At 34.9% G+C, this 21,661-nt stretch overlaps 2 protein-coding genes across 2 annotated transcripts; one reads left to right on the top strand and one right to left on the bottom strand.

The window, feature by feature from the left end:
• The first annotated feature begins 2,177 nt into the window (after window positions 1–2,177).
• Window positions 2,178–4,917, top strand: MONOS_5597 (uncharacterized protein). Its single transcript, XM_067875763.1, has one exon. The coding sequence runs from the start codon at window positions 2,755–2,757 to the stop codon at window positions 4,564–4,566; it is 1,812 nt and encodes a 603-aa protein (XP_067726499.1). The 5' UTR covers window positions 2,178–2,754; the 3' UTR covers window positions 4,567–4,917.
• Window positions 4,909–21,180, bottom strand: MONOS_5598 (putative Protein of unknown function (DUF3591); the record flags this gene model as incomplete). Its single annotated transcript, XM_067875764.1, has 3 exons — window positions 4,909–12,476; window positions 12,738–20,467; window positions 21,164–21,180. The coding sequence occupies 3 exons, from the start codon at window positions 21,178–21,180 to the stop codon at window positions 5,128–5,130; spliced, it is 15,096 nt and encodes a 5,031-aa protein (XP_067726498.1). The 3' UTR covers window positions 4,909–5,127.
• Window positions 21,181–21,661: the final 481 nt, after the last annotated feature.

Here is a 21,661-nt window from a genome sequence, read left to right as displayed (position 1 = left end):
TTTTAAAAAAAAATATTTTGATTTAATTTCATTTTGGTTAATTATTTAAAATTGTATATCAACGTTTATTCTTATAAACTGTGCATTTTCAAAATTTGGTGATTGAATGATTATTTTTATTGCAATTTTTTCTTCTATTGAATGAATTATTCCACTCCAAAAAAATATGAACAAAGAAGAATTTACACACCAAAAATAGTACAATAATTGATTTTAATGACAATGTTTGAGAAAATATTCATGAAAAAACTATTTTCGAAAGATGTTATAACATTGAGGAGTTATCTGATAAATACAAAAATGAAAATTTCCAATAGAACTTTTTCACAAAATAAAATTGTTTCAAAAATGATCACCATATTTTTTGTGAATTTCGTATCTGAAGCAAAATATATTCCCAAGTATTTTTTGAATTATTATTTATAAAAAAAAAATTGTTCTTCAATCAAATGAATTTAACGTTTTTCTTTATTCATTAAGTTATTTTTCTTCGCAAAAATAATGAAGAATGTGAATGAATTTGTTCAATTTCAAAAAACCATCAAATTTTTTATTAAGAATATTATTTCAATATGCAATTCAAACGAAAAAATGATATCTTTGATTTTTTTCTACAATTTTTCAATATTATTACCATGTGATTATCACTGCTATTCATTCAGATTATGGATGAAAGTTTTCCCTTTATAATTTCGTTGCATAGAAAATTCAGAAATGAATGTTTCAAAATGAAATTAACGTAATTAACTAACATTTAAAGCCATTGCTCACAAACACTTGGATCATTATTTTTGGAATAATAACTTCATTCGGGGTATTGATTTTTCAAAGATTGTTTGTCATTGGGAAAAGATTTTGAATAAAAACACAAAATTCTTTTCAACTGTTTCAAAAATAAATGTTTGATCTAAATGGAGATTGCATAAAAAAGTTGGTGATTATTTTTGAAATCCTATTTTTTTCAAACAAAATTTTCGGTCCGAAAATTTCTTTTGAATGTCAACAAATGAACACTGAAAAGTGAACATATGCACCATTTATTATTCAAAATTAATAAACTAATTATTCGATTTTGGTAAACTTATTATTCGAAATTAATATTATTGAGTATTTTTTTAAAAAAATTTTTTTGTGAAAAATTGGTTTTTGGCTGAATGTTAGAAAGTGATTAAATTATTTTGTTTTTTCATTATTCTTAAAAAAGATGAAAAATTGAATCCAGATTTTTGTAATTTGTTAATAAACATGAAATTTATTGATATTTCAGAAAAATGACATCTTCGTGGGAATCGGACAATTTTCAAATGAACTAACCTCACATTGTTTGATGACACATCATTCAATCAAGAAAATTTTTTATATATAAATATATTCAGAAGATCAATAAAAACAAATGAAGAATCATAAAAGTGCATTCATGGATTAATTCAATATAGAAAAATATTTGAATTCAGTTTACGGAATCGATTCAACTAATATCCTTTGAATGATGTGTCATCAAACAATGTGAGGTTAGTTCATTTGAAAATTGTCCGATTCCCACGAAGATGTCATTTTTCTGAAATATCAATAAATTTCATGTTTATTAACAAATTACAAAAATCTGGATTCAATTTTTCATCTTTTTTAAGAATAATGAAAAAACAAAATAATTTAATCACTTTCTAACATTCAGCCAAAAACCAATTTTTCACAAAAAATTTTTTTTAAAAAAATACTCAATAATATTAATTTCGAATAATAAGTTTACCAAAATCGAATAATTAGTTTATTAATTTTGAATAATAAATGGTGTATGATCAAGACCTCCTTATTTTTAACTATATTTTGAACAAAACAAATTATTTGAATAACAATAAACTTTGTTCAAGAAGATCGTTAACAAAACCAAAATTCCACACTTATATTAGTCAAATCCAAAAACGAAATAAATAATAATATTTTCAAAGCTCAATCGGCAATTAAGACATGTTTTTTTTTTTTTTTTTTTTTTTTTTTTTTTTTTTTTTTTTTTCTCATTTCTATTTTTTCATAATTAATTTGTTGTCATATGCTCAAGACACAAAATTTAAAAAGAAAAAGAAAACATGTGTTAAATTAACTTCGTGAATTATTCCAAAAAGAATCAAGCTTTAATGATAAGACAAATAGAATAAAAATTAAAAATGATCTATACCATATAAAGTTATTGGAAGTGATGAATCATATTTATTGCTTGGTGATGCTATTATTGTGTCTGAATTCAGCAAGTGACTTCAACATATTGTTAACTGATGCTTGTATTTCCCGGTCAAGACATCTCAATGAATTCCAGACATTAAATTTGAAAAACAAACAAATTTTAACCAATGGAATATTTGTTTCTGAAAAATCCCAAGAGATTTCAGATCAGAAAGCATTTATATCATGCAATGATGATGAGAAGATTCATTTTATTACAGTTGAAAATTCCTCGGTAATCCTTGACGCAATTATTCTTTCTCCCTGTGAACAAAGCGCTGCTATTGGTGCACTAAAAATTCAAAAGTTATTGTAGAAGACTCAACTTTATTTAAAAGAGAATCAAACGGATGCTTGTTTGATGTGAATGGCGGAACTCTCACAATCAACAACATTTCTACAAATTCATTCAAGAAATTGTTTCCAATCACTTCTCTTCTTAATATTGGAAAACTTGGAGGAGAGATTAATGCATTGAATATTAATTATAAAAACGTAGAGTTATTTCATCAAATATTATTGAAAAAGTTCAATATGATAAGCAATGTTCATATGACAAATTGTTTTTATTCAAATATTTCCTCCATTGCAGATCGCAACACAAAAAAGAACGACATAGAAATCAAAAATTACACCACTCAACTATTTACAGTTGAAGGATGCACATTTACCGATGGAGTTATTCACCCAATGGGGAATATTCTTCCCGATTGGAATCAAGTCTCAACATATGCTTTTTCGAACACTACTTTTTCGAACATCCATCAGCATCAAACGACTGAATTAGAAAATAATAGACATACTTCAGCTTTTTATTCACTTGATAGCGATCAACCATTGCAACACAGGAATATATCATACTCATTTTGTACCTTCCAGAAGATGAGCGCAAAGAGAGGAAGTGTATTGCATATCGAATCGAAGGACAAAGACTCACATCTTAATACTGTTGATATTTCTTTATTTTCGTGTACAATCATTGACTGCTGGACTGAAGATGAAGGAGGAGCTTTATTTATTACTGGGAGAAAAGTCATCAGCAGGAACGCTAGTAATTTTAATTCTGTTTCGCTTTACATCAAAGATTCGTTATTTCAAAATACCATGAGCAAAAATGGAAGAGGTGGAACTATATTTGCTACTGGATGCGAAACGATAAGCATCAAATCTTCGTCTTTTTCAAAGTGCAGTTGTGGACAAATTGAAGGTGAAAAAATAATGTTTGAAGAAGCTTTTTCAAAGGAAGGAGGTGCTATTTTTTGCTTAGACGTTATAAAACTGTCCATTTCAAACACTGCATTCATTAACAACAGTGCAATGAATGGAGGAGCAATAAGCATTCGTCAATCAGAGGAAATCATCGATGAAACTGTTGAATATGGAACAAACATATTTGAATGCACATTTACTAACAACACAGCTAAAGATGGATTTGCAGATATTCTGTTTGATTCAAACATGAAGTTACTTAATCGATCAATAGAACTTATTGATTGTATTGACAGCACTGAAGAAGGCTCAATTGAATTAACGGGATTTTGCCTGGACGATGGCTGCAACAACAAAGAAGTGCACAATGAATGGTTGATACGGTCAGACATATCCAAAAATTCAAAATCAAAATCAAATTCACCCACCTCAAACAGCTTTTTGTTGAAGATGTCAAGGGAATTCTCCTTTGTGATGAATTATTTATTTACAAACACTTCACTTTTATGTAATTCTATTCGCTCTTCGTTTCTTTCCTCTCTAAATTTCATATTCAAATTCTCCAGATCTTCATTTCTTTCATCGACAGCTCATTTCTCACGATCCACCTCATCATCAGTGCCCCTCAGTTCTCTTGAGGCCATCTCTATCTGTTGCTGTGTGGCTGCCTTTATCATACTGCTTATCTGCATTTTAATCGCAATTCGGAAGATTACACAACTGCGGAGGATGCAAAACGACCTTGCCCAGCAGATACAAGACAAAGAAGATGAGGAAGAAGACAAATTGGATAGGGCGGAGAGGAGAAAGAGACGGAAAGTGAAGATGGAGAAGCTGCTGGCTGAGCGGGAGAAGTCGAGGCAGGAGGCAGAGCAGAGACAGAAGGAACTGGAAGAAGAAGAAATGAACGAGGCAGATGTTTTTGGGGAAAACGAAATTGCGTATAAATTCGCATCTGTCACATTGGGAATGAAAGTGCCAGATTATTTCGACCAGACAGATTTGGATTTGCCTGAGGTGATTCAGAAATTGATGTCCCCACACAAAGGCAAAGAAGAACAGTTAGGCCAACAGAAAGCACCTCCTCAGACAATTTCGCAAGAATATGAGACAGATGCGTCAAAAAAGCAGCTGTGAATGTGAGAAATATGAGATATTACAACAATTCTTTCGATTTCTTCATTTCTATTTGTATTGAAATTGTTGGTTTTATTTTTATATATGTTAAAAGCTAATGTTGCGCTACTTATTTTTTTGATATTACATTCTTTATTATTTTTTTGTTCTTGTTTTCCTTTTTTGCCTCTATTTATGTTTTTTCTCTATTTTTTTAAAGGAAGCAAACAACTATTTATGCATTAATTATTATTATTATTGTTATTACAATCATCAGATTATGTAAATTTAAAATGTTTTTGTTTATTTCTTTTAACATCTTCACCATTTCTTTTTAAACATTTCCAAAAAAACCTTTTCCACTGTTACAAATTAAGATTTTTTGTTCTTTTTCAACAGCTAATTCAAACATAGAAAACTAACAAATAAAACAATAAAATTGAAAAATGAAACAGAAAAAAGTTATATGAAAAACATCAAATACAATCCAAAATCAACGAACTATGAAATTTCTAATCACAAAAGAAGATAATAAATACATAACCGATTTATCACATATGAAAAATAAGACGAATATTTTCTTCATTGAATTGCTTCTAACGGATCTGTCGAGTAACTAATTGAAGTGAGCGTTGATAAAAGTCGTTCTAATTCGTCAACTTGGTGCTCTTCATCCAAAGAAGCATCATTTGCTGCGCTTTCACTTGCCATAGATGAATCCATCATCTCCCTTCTGCTGCTCATAAATTCCTGATCAGCCAAAACATTTCTCTTATTTCCTTCATTTTTCCTTTTTGGTGTTGTCTGCTTGCGAGAAGATGAACAATGCTTTGTCTTCTTCACACTCTCTCCCATACAATCAATCTGCTCCAGAATCTGAGATAACTGTGCAAACTCTTCTTTCTCCTTTTGAACCTTCTCCTTCTTCTCTCTGTACTTCTGCCTCGATCTTTCATGCCTTTCTTTTTCCCTTTGTAGCTTTTGGGCTCTTTTTGCTTTGATTTCTTCATGCCTTTTGATACTTTTGATTCTGTCAATACGTTTCTGCTCTTCGGTCTTTCTTTTGCTCTTTTTTCGTAATATCAGCAGCGATTCAAATGTGGATTCAATCACAACTTTTCTTTTGTTTTGGCTTTGATCTACAGAAACCATGCTTATCACTCCATCCCTTCTTCGCCCATTAACTAAAGCTTCAGCTGCTGCATTTTCAGGTTGTGAATCATAATTTTGTGTGCCTGTGCTTCCTGTGAAAGTCTCGTCATAACATTCTTCTCCTTCAACTGCCTTCTCCATCTCTGCTATCCACATCTCCACTTTCCTCTCCATCTTCTCAAACATCCTGTTCCGCTTGAAGAAGTCGTACTCTGCAGCTTCAATAAGCAAGTCGGCATCTCTCGTAACTTCCTCACTTTCAGATATCTTGTCACTGTACAAATGGGCGTTATGTGCAATCTGATAGAGATCATTCAGAAACGCCTGTCTGTTCAGATACATTCGCTGTCGGCACTTGTTTTGGATGATGCTCAAGTCAATTGGATGCTTCACAACTGAATAATAACCAGGCGCATCTTTTCCAGTCACAGGGCGAAGGAACCACGTGCCATATGAGGACACTTTCAGATATCGCACAACATTCTCAAATTGCGTATTCAGCTCTATCAATGGCTCATTCTTCCATCTTCTTGGCACAGTCGCTCTTCCTCCTCTGGTCTGAATGAGAGAAGAAAATGCATAAGAATCCAGCGAGGAATCGGCTGCTTGTGATTCAATTTGGCTAAAATCATCAAACATTTGTGATTGACTTGCAAACGAGGAGAAAGAAGGTTCAGATAGCATTTCGATTCTCTGTGACACTATTTGCTGCTCTCGAGGAATGACAAGATTTGTTGGCGATGTCTTGTCCAATGGCAGAATCAGCTGTGTCCTCTGTGTCATGATCGGTGCATCCATCTCTTTCATGCATCGAGGTCGAGGTGGAGAGGCGAACCCATCATCATCTCCATCATCGTCATCTTCGTCAATTAGCACAGCTTCTGTTTTCTTCTTTTCCTCTTCTTCCGCCCACTTCCTCTCCATTTCTTCTTTCTGCGACAGCCAAATCTGTCGCCAGCTGACAGCTGCTGCCATAAATTCTTCGTATGCTATCCGCTTCGTACTAATCCTAAACACCCAATTTGAGTCCTGAGCATTCACTTTGTCCTGTTCTGTGTTGTCTTTCTTGCCTCTATTTGATTTACTGATATTCCCAGGATAATAGTCTGATAACGAATAATATGAGAATTCCTCTTTACTTTTTCTTTTATTGCTATTGCCATCTGCGCCATCTGAACTCTGGGGCATTTCATTCTTTTCTTTCTCATCATTTGTGCTTTCCTTATTTTCTTCTTCATTTGGATTCTTTGAATGAGAGTTTGAACTGGTTTTCTTTTTCTTTCCCTCCTTTGCTTTTGCTTTTGTATTTTTTGAAGATTGCTTTTTTGATGATGATCTTAAACTGCCCTTTGTCGAAGAATTCGCTTTTTTAGCTTTTGCATCCTTTTTCATTCTTTTATCTCCATTGTTTGATTTAGTCTTAGAAAGAATTGAATCTAATCTCTCTTGTTCTTTGCTTTTTTCATTATCTGCTTCTCTTCCATCCTTTCCGGTTTCATCAGACAATTTCTTTGATTTATTTTCTTCATTCTGTGACTCAGATTCATCAGACTTTGAATTCATCTCTTTCTTTTGTTCTTCTTTCTTTTCGTCTTTGTTTCGTTTTCCTGAAGATCGCCTGCCAGTTGATGGCACAAACACAAGATCTTCATCTCCATACACATCCTCATCATCAGTAAACACATCAAACGCATCAAAGCTGTCTTCATTGTCACCAACTTTCTTCCCATCCTCTTCATCATTGCCATCTCCTTCATTTTCTCTTGCATTGTAACTCTTTTCCCAACATTTCCCATCGACTGCTTTCTCAAAGCCATCACTCTCCGGAGATTCAGAATCTGTTGTTTCAATGCCTTCCATTCGAAGCATGATCTTGTTCAATCGTGCTCTTTTGTTGCGAATTCCTCTACTGATCTTCTTGTCTCTAACGCTTTTCCCACCATTCCTCATCAAAAGCTTCCATCTTCTTGTAGAAAGAGAATGATTCACCTTCTTCCTTTCAATTCTCATTGTTTTCAGTGCTTCTTCTTCTGTAATCTCTCCACTTTGCATCTGCTTTTGCAAAGACGCTTCCAAATTCCTTAGATACATTGGACATGTTCTATGAGTCGGCAAATGACCAGGCCGATGGCATGCGCTGCAGACTCTTGAGTTCGGGAAATGTGAGATTTGAGAAGTTGAACCAGAAGCTAGAGAAGAAGAGAAGGACTTTCTGTTGTTTCTTTTCTTACTTTTTGCTGGGCGCTTATGCCAGAGTCTGAATATGTTGTTGTCGCTGTTCTCTTCCTCTTCCTCCTCTTCATCTAATGCACTGCCATCTTCAATTCTAATATCCATATTATCTCCATCCAGAGCCAGCCCTTCAAGTCCAAACACTTCTATTATTTTCGTGCCCATTCCATTCAACATGCTCATCACTTTTGCTCCGTCTGCTTCCATCGCTGTGAGCAGCATCGAATGAATTAGCATGCACTCTTCAATTCTCTGCACAGACGCTAATAAAAGCTGGAATGGTTCGTCAGTCAGTACCATCACATTGACACGCTCTGATAGAGGAATGCAAGGTGATTCTAAAGAAAGTGAACCAAGTTCAGTTGAAGAATTAACACTATCATATTTTCCATTGGTCTGTGAGATTACAAATAATTTGTCTTCCTCTGTCAAATAACCTTCTTCACTCATCTTCTCTTTAATAGCCTCTTCCAAAAGTTCGTTGCTTCTCTCATTCAATTTTAATAGAATCATCTCTCTTTTCCTCTCCCATTTTGTTCTCGATTGTTTTAATTGTCTTATGTTGAAATCAATCCTTTTCCCAATCACTTCGTCCTCAGACGGCACAACTCCTTTAATCCACCATTTCTTCTGCTTAATCTTTGTCAATTTGTCAATCTGCTCCACAACTTTCCCTTCTCTTATGAACAGCACACTGACAATCGTATCTCCGCTTGGCATTCTTTCTGTGTGTGTCACCTTGATCACTTTCTTCCTCCTTCTCGAAGATGGATTCGAGTTTGATCTTGCTTCTGTTGAAAGATTGATTGCATCTTCTTCCATTGCTTGCTGTGAATCAGCAACAGTTATGCCATTCCACACTGATAAACCATATTCCGCAGCTCCATTGCTTGCTTTGGCATCTGACATTAACTCGTTCGCAGGAAAAGCAGAACCATGCATTTGAGACAGAATTTCTGGTTGTTGTGTGTATTGATCATATTGCCCACTCAGTTCAATTTGTTCTTGTGTGAATGGCAATAATCCACTTGTTTCACTAAATGTGTTATTGTCCATTAATATTTCTTTGAGAATTGAACTTTCAGAATTTCCTTCATTGAGATCATTATCCACAGAAGCATTGGAGTTTTGCAACTTCCCCTTGTTTAAATTCCTTTTCGTGTTTTTCCTGCTCTTTGATGGCTCAGATGTATCACTCACAAAACCTTTCTTGTTCTTTTCTATCATTTCATCGAAATATTGCTGAGAATTCGAAAAGGAATTTGTTGATTTATTGCCTGAAGAAAATGATTTGCTGTTCTTTTGATTTTTCATATGAGATGCCTTTGTTGACTTAGCTATTTCATCCAAAACGGAAAAAGCGGATGAAGATGCCATCTGACTATCCTCAAGAGAAGAAGAAGAAGAAGTCGCAAATAAAGTTTTTGAGGAAGGAGAAGAAGTCTGCAATAAAAGCGATGGAGACATATTTTCTGAAAAAATGGAAGAAGATAAAAGCTCTGATGGCTTTGCTGTTGTATTATTTGGTAATTTCCCTTCATTAACTGCAATGTTTTGCAACTGACTGATTAAATTATCATCTTTTTCGCTTTTGCTCTTTGCAGATTTTGGAGAAAAATCAAACATTCGATGTGAATTTGACTTTGTTGAACAGTTATCAGACGAAAGAAAAGGCAATTTGAGTGGAAACAATAGCTTTTTCAATTCGGAGCGAAGATTGTCTTTTTGAGGGGAATTATTGGTTGACACTGTTGCATTCAGTGAAGAAGAAGGGGAAGAAGAATTGGTTTCGGGGAATAGAACAGAAGAAGCAGAAGATGGAGAACAAGTAGCCAATGACGGTGATTGTGCTTGAGGAAGCAAATCACATGCATTAGAAATAGAATTATTTGTTAGATTTTTATTCTCTTCCTCATTCATTCCTTCACTTTGCATTGCATCTATATCTTTGTTAAACTGTCCAATGCTCGGAAACGAAAAAGCAGAGTTTTCCAACACAATTGCTTGATCAACAGCTTCATCTGCAACAATATTTGATTGCACATTTGAAATATCATCCATCTTCTCTTTCTCCAAAATGGATTTATTCGATTCATTTTCATTTTCACCTTCTTCTTTTTCTTTATTTTCTTCGTCTCCTTCTCCTTCCTTTCTTTCGCCATTCCCTTCGTTCTCTTCCTCATAAAGAGAAGACATTGCAGTCATTGAACGTGGCTTCCCTTTGCCAAATCCGAAATATTGTCTGATTTTGTAAGCGTTGCTTTTGCTGCCTAAAAGAGAAGAAGACAAAGAAGAAGAAGAAGAAGAGAAGAAGGAAGAAGAAGAAGAAGAGGAAGTTAAACTGAAGGGTTTGTGAGGCTGATAGATAGGCTGGATGAGAGAGGAAGGAGAAATTAGGGAAGAAATGGAAGAGGAGGAGGATGGAAGAAAAGAAGGAGAAAGAGAAGAAGAAGATGACGATGATGCTGCAAAAGAGGAATTTGAAGCAAGAGAAGGTAAATTTGAATCAAATAGAGAGTTATTTGATGGATGAAGAGAGAAAAACAGATTGGCTGGAGAAGAAATGCCGAATAAATCGGATTTTGGAGTTGATAATGTTGAGGTTGGAGTTTGAAAGGATGAAGAAGCTGGAGAAGCTGAAGAAGCTGAAGAAGAAATGGAAAAAGAAGAAGAAGAATTATTGAAAAATGCATTTGTTTCATTTGAAATAGAAAGTTGCATTGATTCTGTTTGATTGTTCGATGATGTTTCATTTGAAGCGAAAGAATTGAGATTTGAAGAAGAATTTGATGGATTCATAGAAAGTTCATTGGTAGTCGTTGAAATTGTGCAATCATCGTCTATCATTATTGGTTTGTCTTTCGTTTCATTTTTTCCCTCTTTTCCTCCTTTCTCCTTTTCTCCCTCTTCTTCATCTTCTTCAACTTTTTCCATTTTTCCTATCTTTTTATCATTTTTTTGTTTTATTTCTATTTCTTTTATCTTCTCTTCTGTTTCTGCTTTCACAAACTTCATAATCTGATCAGCGAGCGAATGAGGATGAGAAATAGCGACAAACGAGCCTTCTGGTGGAAGCATAACAAATGGTGGATTTTCATCATCATCATCATCATCATTTTCTTCTTTTTCCTTTTCCTCTTCTTTTTCTTTTTCTTTCTCTTCTTTTTCATTTGTTTTTTCTTTGATTCCATCTTCTTTTAACAATTCAGTCGAATTCTTGCCTTCATTTGAACTTTCAATGTTTTTCAAATCAACATTAGCTTCTTCTGCTCTTGTCACTTTCATTCTTTTCTTTAACTCATTTTTCGTTCCATTCACATTTTTCAATGAAAAATCTTCTTCTCCTTCTTTTTGTTTGCTTATTTCATTTTCACTGTTGCTATCTTCATTTTCCAACTCGTCCAGCCACTTCAATGCTTTGCACAATTGCTCTTCACTTGTTAATTTTGAGTAATTTTCTCCTTCCTCATCGTCATCATCATCATCTTCTTCTTCTTTTCTTTTCTTGTTTCCTTCTTTTCCTTCTTCCTCTTCCCCTTCTTCCTCATCTTCTCCTCCATTGCATATGTACGACAATAAATCATTTGCCTTTTTGTTCTTCTTCTTCTTCCTTTTCTCTTGCTTCTTTGACGAAAAAGAAGAAGAAGCAGAAGAAGATGAAAAAGGAGAAGAATAAGAAGAAGAACAAGATGAATCAGATAAGCTTTCGCTGTCACTTTCTCCAAATGTGTGCTTTTTGTGTGGTTGTGTTGGAATAACATCAGAATTATGTTTAAAAAGAGATGAAGAAGAAAGAATGGGAATATCAGCAGAAGAAGAGGTGGAAGAAAGAGAAGAAGAAGAAGAGGAAAGAGAAGAAAGAGAAGGAAATGAGGAAGATGAAGAAGTTGAGGAAGAAGAAGTTGAGGAAGAGGAAGAGGAAGAGGAAGGAGTTGGTGAAAGAAAAGGAGAAATCGATTGAGAAGGAGAAGGAGAAGGCGAAGAAGGAGAAGGAGAAAGAGAAAGAGAAGGAGAAGGAGAAGGAGAAGGAGAAGACGAAAGTGAAGGTAAAAGAGAAGTGGGAGTGTTTGAAGGAGAAGGAGAAAGAGAAAGAGAATGAGGATGTGCCAATGATGCTGTTGTTGTTGTTGATGAACGAAATAGTTCTTGTTCTTTCAGAGGAAATTGGACATTGTCTGAAGAAGAAGAAGAGGAAGAAGAAGAAATGAAATCCGATTGTTTAAAAGGAGATTGGAAAGAGGTTGAAGAAGAAGAAGAAGAAGAAGAGAAGTTTGAAGAAGAATAAATAGAATCAGAAGAATTAGCAAAAGTTGAAGAATAATTAGAATTTAAATCAGAATTTGTATTAGAAACAGAAGTTGCATTAGAAACATCAGAAGAAACAGAACAATTTTTCATTTCTTCCTCCTTTTGTGTATCAAACTTCTGTGAAAAGTCGTCTCTCATCGTTTTGAATGAAAGAGGAGACAAAACATTGCATTCAACAGAAACATTAAGGAAACTTTTATTGCAATCAATAACAACATTTTGGCTAAGTTTGATATTTTCTGTGTTTGAATGGGGAGTTGTGAGAGAATTGAGAAGGATATCGTTACATTCATTGATTTTATTAGTGCTATTATTATTATTATTATTTGGTTCAATAATGCTTTTATTATTATTGTTATTGCTATTATCGACATATGCATTATGAATATGGTCATCTTCACTTTGAGTTTTGAAATCTCCATTAACTGTGCTGTTATCATTGTTAATTCTGCAATTATTATTATTATTATTATTATTATTATTATTATTATTATTATTACTTTTGTTATTATTATCATCATAATCATTCTTGGCTAAAGATAAGCATTCAGAAGGAGGAGAAGATATTGCTGAGTAAAAAGAAGAGCGAAAACGAGATTGGCGTCGAAAGGAAGTTGGATTGGTTGAATTTGCTATTTGAAGAGAAGAAGAAGAAGAAGATAAAGGTGAAAAGGAAGATAAAGGAGAAGAAGAAGATAAAGGAGGAGAAGAAGAAGAAGAAGATGATGATGATGATGAAATTGAAGAGAAAGAAGAGAAAGAAGAAGACGATAAAGGAGAAGTCATAGTTGAAGAAGATGAAGAAGACGTTGGAGAAAGATTTGAAAAAGAAGAAGAATTCAAAGAAGAATTCAAAGAAACAGCAGAATTTCCAAAAGAAGAAGAAGAAGTTGATGATGTTGTTGATGATGATGTTGCAAAAGATAAATCCAAACTTTTGTTTTCTGAATAAAATGGAGAATTTTGTGTGTAATTTGTGAGGGGAGTGGAGAACAAGATGTCATCTGATGGATTCTCATTGACAATTTCTGTGCGAGACAAAGAAGGAGAAAGAGGAAGAAGAAGAAGATTTGAGGAGGAGGAGGAAGAGGAGGAGGAGGAAGAAGAGGAAGAAGAGGAAGAAGAGGAAGAAGAGGAAGAAGATGATGATGAAGATAAAGAAGATGAAGATGTTGTTGAAATTGTGTTAGCTTCGATGCATTCAACAACTTCTGGTAATGAAATGTCCTTTTTTATGCTTTCTTCTTCTTCTTTTTCTTCTTCCTCTTCTTCTTCAATAAGAATTTCCTCTTTTTCTTCCATTTTAACTTCCTCAGCTTCTTTCATTTCTTCTTCTTCTTCTTCTTTCGCTTTTTCTTCTACTTCTTCTTCCATTTTTGGTATTTCTATTGGAGTTTCAATGATTTCTATCTCATTTTCATTGTCTTCTATCATTTTCATCTGTTCATCAACATCTTCATCATTATTGAAATCTTCAATCTCTCCAATAATTTGTGTTTCATTCACTTCTTCTTCTTCTTCATCGTCTTCTTCTTCATTTTCTCTTTCTTCCTTCTCTTCCTCTCCTCTTCCTTCTTCTTCTTTTCTTCCTTCTTTTTCTTCTTCCTCTCTTCCTTCTTCTTCATCTTCTTCTTTTATGAAATTATCTTCAATTTCAGCTGAAAGAGATTCAATAGATTCATCTGCATTATTACTTTCCTTCTTTTCCATCTTCTTTTTATTCTTCTTCGAAGCATTTTTTGAATTTCTCGTTTTCTTTCCTTTTTTCGTCCTTTTTCTCGATCCTCCTCCTCCTCCTCCTCCTCTCCTTCTATTTGATTTTGATTTTGTTCCTTTTGTTTTACTTGTTGTCTTCTTGTTCGTGCTTGCTTTTGTTCTTGATCTAGTTCTTGTATTTAATCTTTCTCTTTCTCTTTCTCTTTCTCTTTCTTCCTCTTCCTCTTCTTCTGATGAATCATCCAACACAATCGGAACAAATTCACTTCCTGGAACAACATCTTCTTCTTTTCCTTCAATTGATTTTTCTTCTTTTTGCATTAAATCTCCATTCATTCCTTCTTTTTCTTTTTCTGTTCTTTTTTCTTTCTCTTTCTTTTCTTCTTCTCTTCTCATCACTTCCTTCTTCCTCTCTTCCCATTCCGCTTTTCTGATCATCTTTTCGATCTCCCTCATTTCCTTCGCTTTCTCCCTCGTCATCATCGCCTCTTCCAACGCAAATGTCATTTTCTGCTTCTTTTCTATTGCCTCTCTTTGAATTTTGATGATTTTTTCCTTCTCTTGTTGCTCTTTTAACATCCTCTTCTTCCATTTCGCTTCTTCTTTTGCTTGCCTTTTCTCTTCTCTCTTCAGAATCTCCTGTATTCTTTCCATTCTTTCCTTCTTTTTCTCCTCTTTCCTCTTCTTCCTCCTCTCCTCCTCCTCTTTCTCTTCTTCTTCTTCTTCCTTCTTCTTCTTCTTTTCTTTCATGAAATTGCTTGTTTTCCCCTCTAAAAACGCCATATGATCTCGAAATATCTGCTGTATTTGATCCAAATAGCATCTCGAGTGCGCAAACTTGAAGTTCTGTGCTCCTCTCACATACTTCTTCAAGTCTTTCCTTCCACTTGCCCCCGAAAGCAACCGCACATTCTTCATTTTCTCTCCTCTTTTCATCGCCCTTCGTTCGTCTGCGGGAATTCCAAGCTTTGTGAGAATGCGATCAAGCTCAGCATTCGTCAGATTGGATATCTTGTTCGTCTTTCCACTTCTGCTCTTTGATTTGGAGCCAACTCTTTCTTCGTCACCTTCTTTCTTCTTCTTCTTCTTCCCTTCATCGTCATCATCTTCTTCTTCCTCCTCTTCTCCTCTCTTTCTTTCCTCTTCCTCTTCTTCCTCTCGCTCGCTCCACTTCCTCTGCATCATCCTCCTCACTGCAATCTCCTCCCTCTCAAACTCCTTAATCGTCTGCCGCACAAACGAAAAGCCGTGTCCAGTCCCAGTCGGATCTCCCACGCCATTCAGCTTCAAAAGAGCTGTTCCATGCATTGCATCCAAAAATGCATGTGTCAATTCAAAAGGGGAGAGAGAAACAAAAGTGGTGATGAATGTGCAGAAGAGGCTGAGGACTGATGGAAGCACATTCAGAACATTGGAGGAGGATGTGGTGGAGAGGAGAGGGTGAAGAGAAACATCGATATATTCTTCGTTCTTCTCTTTTGATTCTCCTCCTTCTCCTTCTTCTTTATTATCGTCATCTTCGATCTCTATGGGAGCAGCACATTGTGAAAAATAAGAGAAAAGAGAAGAAGAAGAAGAAGATGATGATGATGATGACGATGAAGACATATTGCGTTTTTGTTCAATCTCTTTATTCTTCTGCAATTCAGCTTCCTTCTCCATTCTTCTTCTTCTTCTTCTCTTCCAGTTCCTTTCCTCCCTCTTGCACAGAGCCTTCCACTCCTTCACTTCTTTCTCCTTCTCCTTCCCTCTCTTCTTCTCCTCCCTCACCAGCGTCTCCATAAGCAGCCCATCCAAATCCAAATCACACATCTCCACTTCCCACCTCAACATCGATTGATACGCACATTCATCTTCAGGTGACAGCAACTGCCTCAGCTCTTCAGAACTTGGCAAAGCGCTTTCTGATTTGAGATACCATCTTCCCCTTTGCCGGCTGTCGTTCACAGCAACACGACGCAGCTGGCGAAGGATGGTGGCGTATTTGACTGAGGAAAAAAGAGAATGGATTTCGAGGGAGGTGACATATACGTGGGATTGCATGTAGTGGTAAGGGAGGTATATTGATTGGGCGGAGGAAGAGAGAGAAGAAGAGGAAGAAGAAGAAGAAGAGAAAGAGGAGGAAGAAGAAGAGGAAGAAGATGATGATTTCATTGCATAATTCGAATGAAAATCATTCCTTTCATTCTTCTTCTGCTCGTTCATCTTCCTCCAGTACTTCTCCTTTGCCCTTCTCAATCTCTCTCTAAACACCTCGCAAATATACAAAAACACTCGTTTTGTTGTGTATTTCATGCTATCCACCCCTCCAGCTATTGGCACATTCATCTTCGGATGCTCCTGCCCTACTGAAATAACACTGTCGATTTCGCGAATGAACACTTGGATGGCTGAATCTTTTGTGAAAAGAGAGGAAATTTGTGTTGATTGCATACTGGATTTGTTGGGATTAGGTTTTATTTTATTGTTATTTTCATTACTGTTATCATCTTTTTCTTCTTCCCCTTCTTCTTCCTCATTTTCTTCTTCCCCTTCCCCTTCTCCTTCCTTCCTCCTCTTCTTCACCACCACCAAGAAATCTGTATTTTCCAGTTCATGTTTCACAACAGGCGCTTTGAACATGTTGTTTTCTATCACACTGACACTCGTCCCGATCATAATGTCCCCCAAAAGAGGAGGCGGATCATCTGGACTCAGAATGATTGTCTCGCCATCGGTGAATGAATGGGAAGAGGAGGAAGAGGAGGAGGAAGAAGAAGAAGAAGTGGAAGAAGAGGAAGAAGAGGAAGAAAGTGAAATATCAAATGAAGAAGCCGAAGCTGATTCAAAATTTGCTGAAGGATTGGGATTGTTTCGTGTATGATATTCAATTTTTGTTGGTTTGTTTTTGTTCTTTTTCTCCTCTTTTAATTTATTATCATCCTTTTCTTCTCCTCCTCTTCCATCATTTGTCATCTTTCTCCCCCCTTCCTCTCCTTCTCCTTCTCCTTCTCCTTCCTCTCCTTCCTCCTTCCTGTAATAATGATACAGCTTCGTAGCCATTCCATTGTTTGACACAAAAAGTGGATTTTCTTCAACATATTCAAACAAATATATTTTTCCTTCATTTGCTGAAAGGTCATTTTTTGTGCTTAGCAGTTTTGTTGGATTGTTCAGAAGATATTTGTCTTCCTCTTCGGCTGCTGCTTCTTCTTCTGCTTCTTCTTCTTCTTCTTCTCTTCTCCTTTCTCTCTCTCTTTCTCTTTCTCTCATCAAAACAATCGAATTCTGATCATTTCCCATCTGATTTGTTTGCTCTTCATTCGAAAATCCATCAAAACACGCCATCATCTTCTTCTCTTCCCTCCTTCTTCTTCTCATCGCCTCTCTCATTCGTATCAACCTCGGCTTCTCATACGGAACAAATGGATAAATAACCACATATTTTCCTATCAACACCTGTGAAAGCTCGTTTTTCATCGCATTCTCTTCAAAAAGCAATGGTCTGTGGAATCTTTTGATGGTGTTTTTGTTCATTTCTGTGGGAGAAAAAAGAAACAGATAGGAAGGAAGTGAATGTTGAACGTGCAAAAAGCCGATTCTGTCTGTTCGGTGAGAGGGATGGAAGTTGGAGACGATGTGGCGATGGCGCAGGGCTGCTTGGAGGGTGGAGGTTTGAGCTGAAGAGGAAGAAGAAAGAGAGGGAGAAGAAGAAGAGGAGGAGGAGGAAGAAGAAGAAGAAGAGGAAGGAAGAGAAGAAGAAGGAGAAGGAGAAGAAGATAATGAAGAGGAAGGAAGTGATGAAGAAGGGGTATTAAAAGAAGTTGATGGAATGATTGGATTTGAAAGAGGTTTTGATTGAACGGAAGAAGAAGAAGAAGAAGAAGAAGCTGATGCTGCTGATGATGAAATTGAGAAAGGAACAATAGAATCGTTCGATATTTCATCATCTTTGTTAGAATTTTGTTCAAAATAAGGCAAAAGTGTTTGGGTTAGCGTAGAAATTGAAGAAGAAGAAGAAGAAGAAGAAATGTTTTGTTTTGTTTTCCCATCTATCAATTTTGTTGGTTGTTGTGCTGACAAAAGAGAAGAAGGAGAAATAACTTCAAATTTAATTGAATTATTTTTGTCGTTTTTTCCCTTCTTTTTTGCCTTTCTTTTTGTTTTCGCTTTCTTTTGATCAACATTTGCATCATTTTCTTCATTTTCTTCTCTTTCTCCTTCTCTTTCTCCTCCTTCTTTCATATCTTCTCCTTCATTTTCTTCATTTTCTTCATTTTCTTTCTCTTTCTCTTTCTTTCTTGTTCGAAACCATTCCAATAGCTTGTTTATCTTCTCATACTTTTCTTGTTTTAATTCTTCGTTTTTGATCTTTTCTGCTTCTTCTTCTTCTTCTGCAATCTCAATAGTTCTTTTCCCTTTCTCTTTCTCTTTCTCTTTTCCTTCTTCTTCTTCTTCTTCCTTTCTTTCCCTCTTTTCATTCAACTCCTCAATCTGCTTTCTTCCTCCTCTTTCTCTTCTTCTTTTTCTCTCCCTCATCTTCTTCCATTCATTCTCTTTCCTTTTCATCTCCTTCGCCTTTGAAAGCAGCAAAAACGAGTTCATAACACTTCTCTCATCATTCATTGTTGATAGCAAATAAACAGAGTCAGCAACTGGCCGTATTTCTGGCGGTTTTACTCCATCTTCCCATCCAATTTTGTTTGAATTTTCGTTTTTTGTTTGCGTCTTTTGCGTTTTCAGCTTGAAAATTGCGCGTGCTCCTTCTCCTTCTCCTTCTCCTTCTCCTTCTCCTTCTGAATCGCTATCGCTGCTGCCTTCACTTTCACTCTCCATTTCTCTTCCTCTTCCTCTTCTTTCTCTTCCCTTTCCTTCTCTTCCTCCTCTTCCTCCTCCTCCAATCACTTCTCCTCCACTGTGTGACACCAACCCCACTGCAATTGTCTCGCTCAATCTTTTCATGTCAGATGCTCCTGTCGCATTTGACAGGGAAAGAAGAGGAAGAGACGTGTAATATGCCTGTTTGCGCCTGCCTTTGTTATTGTCATTGTTATCATTGTTGCTGTTAGAGAGGGAAATGTTATTGTGAGAAAGAGATTGATGAGAATAATGAGGACTATGATGCTTATGCTTGTGCTTATGTTGATGTTTCTGGTAGAAATTTGAGAAGTTTTCTATATTTTCCTCTGATTTGTTAAGTTTTTCTTCATTTTCTTTGTTTTCATCTGAATTGCTGGTAATACTTTTCTCAATTCTATTATCATTACAAATATCATCGTTATCTTCTTTTTCTTTATTTTTCTTTCTTTCTTTCTTATATTTCTTGTTTATTTGTGCTATTTCTTGGTTTTCTGAAGATAAATTTAATTGTCTTTCAGAAAAAGAAGAAGAAGAAGAAGCAGAAGATGAATAAGAATATGAGAATGAAGAATGCGATGAGAATGAAGTTAAAGAGGAAGATAAAGAAAAGGAAGAAAGAGAAGAAGAAGAAGAAGAAGAAGTCGATTCAGAATCGCTTATATCTCCTTCTGAAGATGCTGCTGCTGATAAATGATATGATTTAGAATGATGGCAGTGATTGTGATTATTATGACGATGTTTATGATGATGACGATGACGATGATGATGATGATGAAAATTCGAGTTAAAAACAGAAGATGAAGTGAAAGAAGAAGTTGGATGGAAAAAAGGGTCATTTGTGTTTGTGTTTTGTGAATGAGAAGATGAATTGGCAGTTGAAATGGTGTTTGAATGAAATGAAGAAGAATAAGAAGAAGAAGAAGAAGAAGAAGAAGAAGAAGAAGAAATTGAAGAAGAAGATGACGATGATGAAGCATAAGGAAATAAAGAAGAAGTAGTAGTAGTATAAATACGAGAATGATGAAGAGGAGTTACCGTTAATGGATGAGGAGGTGGCGGTGGTGGAGGTAAAGGAGAAGGCAGAAGATGAGGAAAAGGAAGGGGAAGAGGAGGGGGAGGAGGAATGATTGAAGGTGAAGTGATAGAAAAAAGCATGTTGACATCATTCATGTCATACAATAAGGTTTTGTTTGTTTGTTTTGGTTGTTCTTTATGTTGGAAATGAGAATATGATGATAGTGAAGAAGAAGATGATGATGACGATGAAATAGAAGAAGAAGAAGAAATGCTTTTTCTATCAAGAATATTCTGAATTTCCTTTCGTGGATCATCAATTAATTCTTCTTGCTCTTCAAAGAATGACAAATTCTGCTTTTTAACTCGTTCCAGTTCTTTCTTCACATTAATCTCCCCCTTTTCCCTCTCTCTTTTCATTCCACTTTCATTTTCTCTGTTCAAATTTGACTTCACAACAGACCGATAGAACGGAATTGCCTCTTCCCAACCAGCAGCGCACCAGGCATCTTCCCACTCTTGTTCATTGGAGAATGCTTCAATGGAATGCCTGTCAAAAAATGACTGTTTGCATAAATGATCATCAAAATGCACTTGTTTTTCGGCTTCTGCATTCGATTCGGAGTTGATCCATTGATTGAAATCTATTTCATCAAAATATCTGCAAAAGAGTTGTGTTGAAAAAATATCATTTCGTCGCTTTACATTGATATTATTCCTTTGTTTTGGATCCCATGTATCAGGACTTTCCCAAGGAAAATCTTCAAGAAGAAAGTTAGAATTATCTTTCTTTGATTGCTCCTTTTTGTTCGTTTGCAATTTTTTTCGATTTCCAATGTAACATTTTACATTTTGCGAGAAGCTTTTGTTTTCCTTTTGATAATTAGAAGTAATATCACTATATCTTGGAAAAGGTTTTATAAAAAACATGTAATATTCTGACGGTTCTTCTAAAAGGTTATAAGTTGTGCGAAATTTAGAATCTAAATATGGTTGATGGAATATAATGCTACATCTTGCAATTGGAGAAAACAACGAAATAAATCTAGGTATCCTTTCAATGTGGAGTGGTACAAAAGCTTCTAATTCATTTGATATATTAACATTCGATTGAACTGTAAAGTAATAGAATTATTTAAATTCAAGAAGAAAAACAAATCAATTCGAATAAATAAAAAAAATATATTTATCAAGCAATAATGCAAATAAATACTTTTGTTGTATTTTGCTTCATCGTCCGTTATTCCAATGCTATTCCATGAAAAAAATTGTAATAAAAAATTCAACTCACCCTTCAATACAAAATTTTCAAAACAAAAATCATAATTCTTCAAATTTTAATGAAGCAAACACATACATCATCATATTCCTCATTTTCTCCAAATATAAATTTTATTAAATTGTTTTTCATATTCAATCAAATTTTTAAGTTTATGATTGATTTTTAATAATTTAAATAAATTTTTCTGGGATCCTTCAAAAAATAAAATGGTACTAAAGATCAAATTAATCAGAACATTTGGGGCTGTACTTATGGATAGATGAAATTGCTCTTTATTACAACAAACAAAGCTTGTGCGTTTTATTGAAACGATAAATTCAAGTGATTATAACGTATTTGGAACTTTTCTGGAATCGAAATTGAAATGCTTTTAATGATTGCTGAAAAATTGTGAAAGTCATAAAGATTTTTTGATAAGTTTCATGTGTTTTGTATGCACTTTGTTTTTTTATGAATGCTTCATAAATAATAGACTTAAAGCTTGGTATTTATAATTTTTAAGCAATTTTTCATTTAATGTTTTCAAATTTTCGTTTGAGCTAAATGCAAGGAAAACTGCGAAATGTTTTAGTA

Source organism: Monocercomonoides exilis (genome assembly GCF_001643675.1).
Source record: "Monocercomonoides exilis strain PA203 chromosome Unknown scaffold25-1336746, whole genome shotgun sequence".
Classification (NCBI taxonomy): Eukaryota; Preaxostyla; order Oxymonadida; family Polymastigidae; genus Monocercomonoides; species Monocercomonoides exilis.
This window is presented reverse-complemented; position numbering and strand designations above follow the sequence as displayed.

Coding starts and splice junctions, on each gene's coding strand:
- MONOS_5597 (XM_067875763.1), top strand. CDS start 2,755: ATGATAAGCAATGTTCATATGACAAATTGTTTTTATTCAAATATTTCC.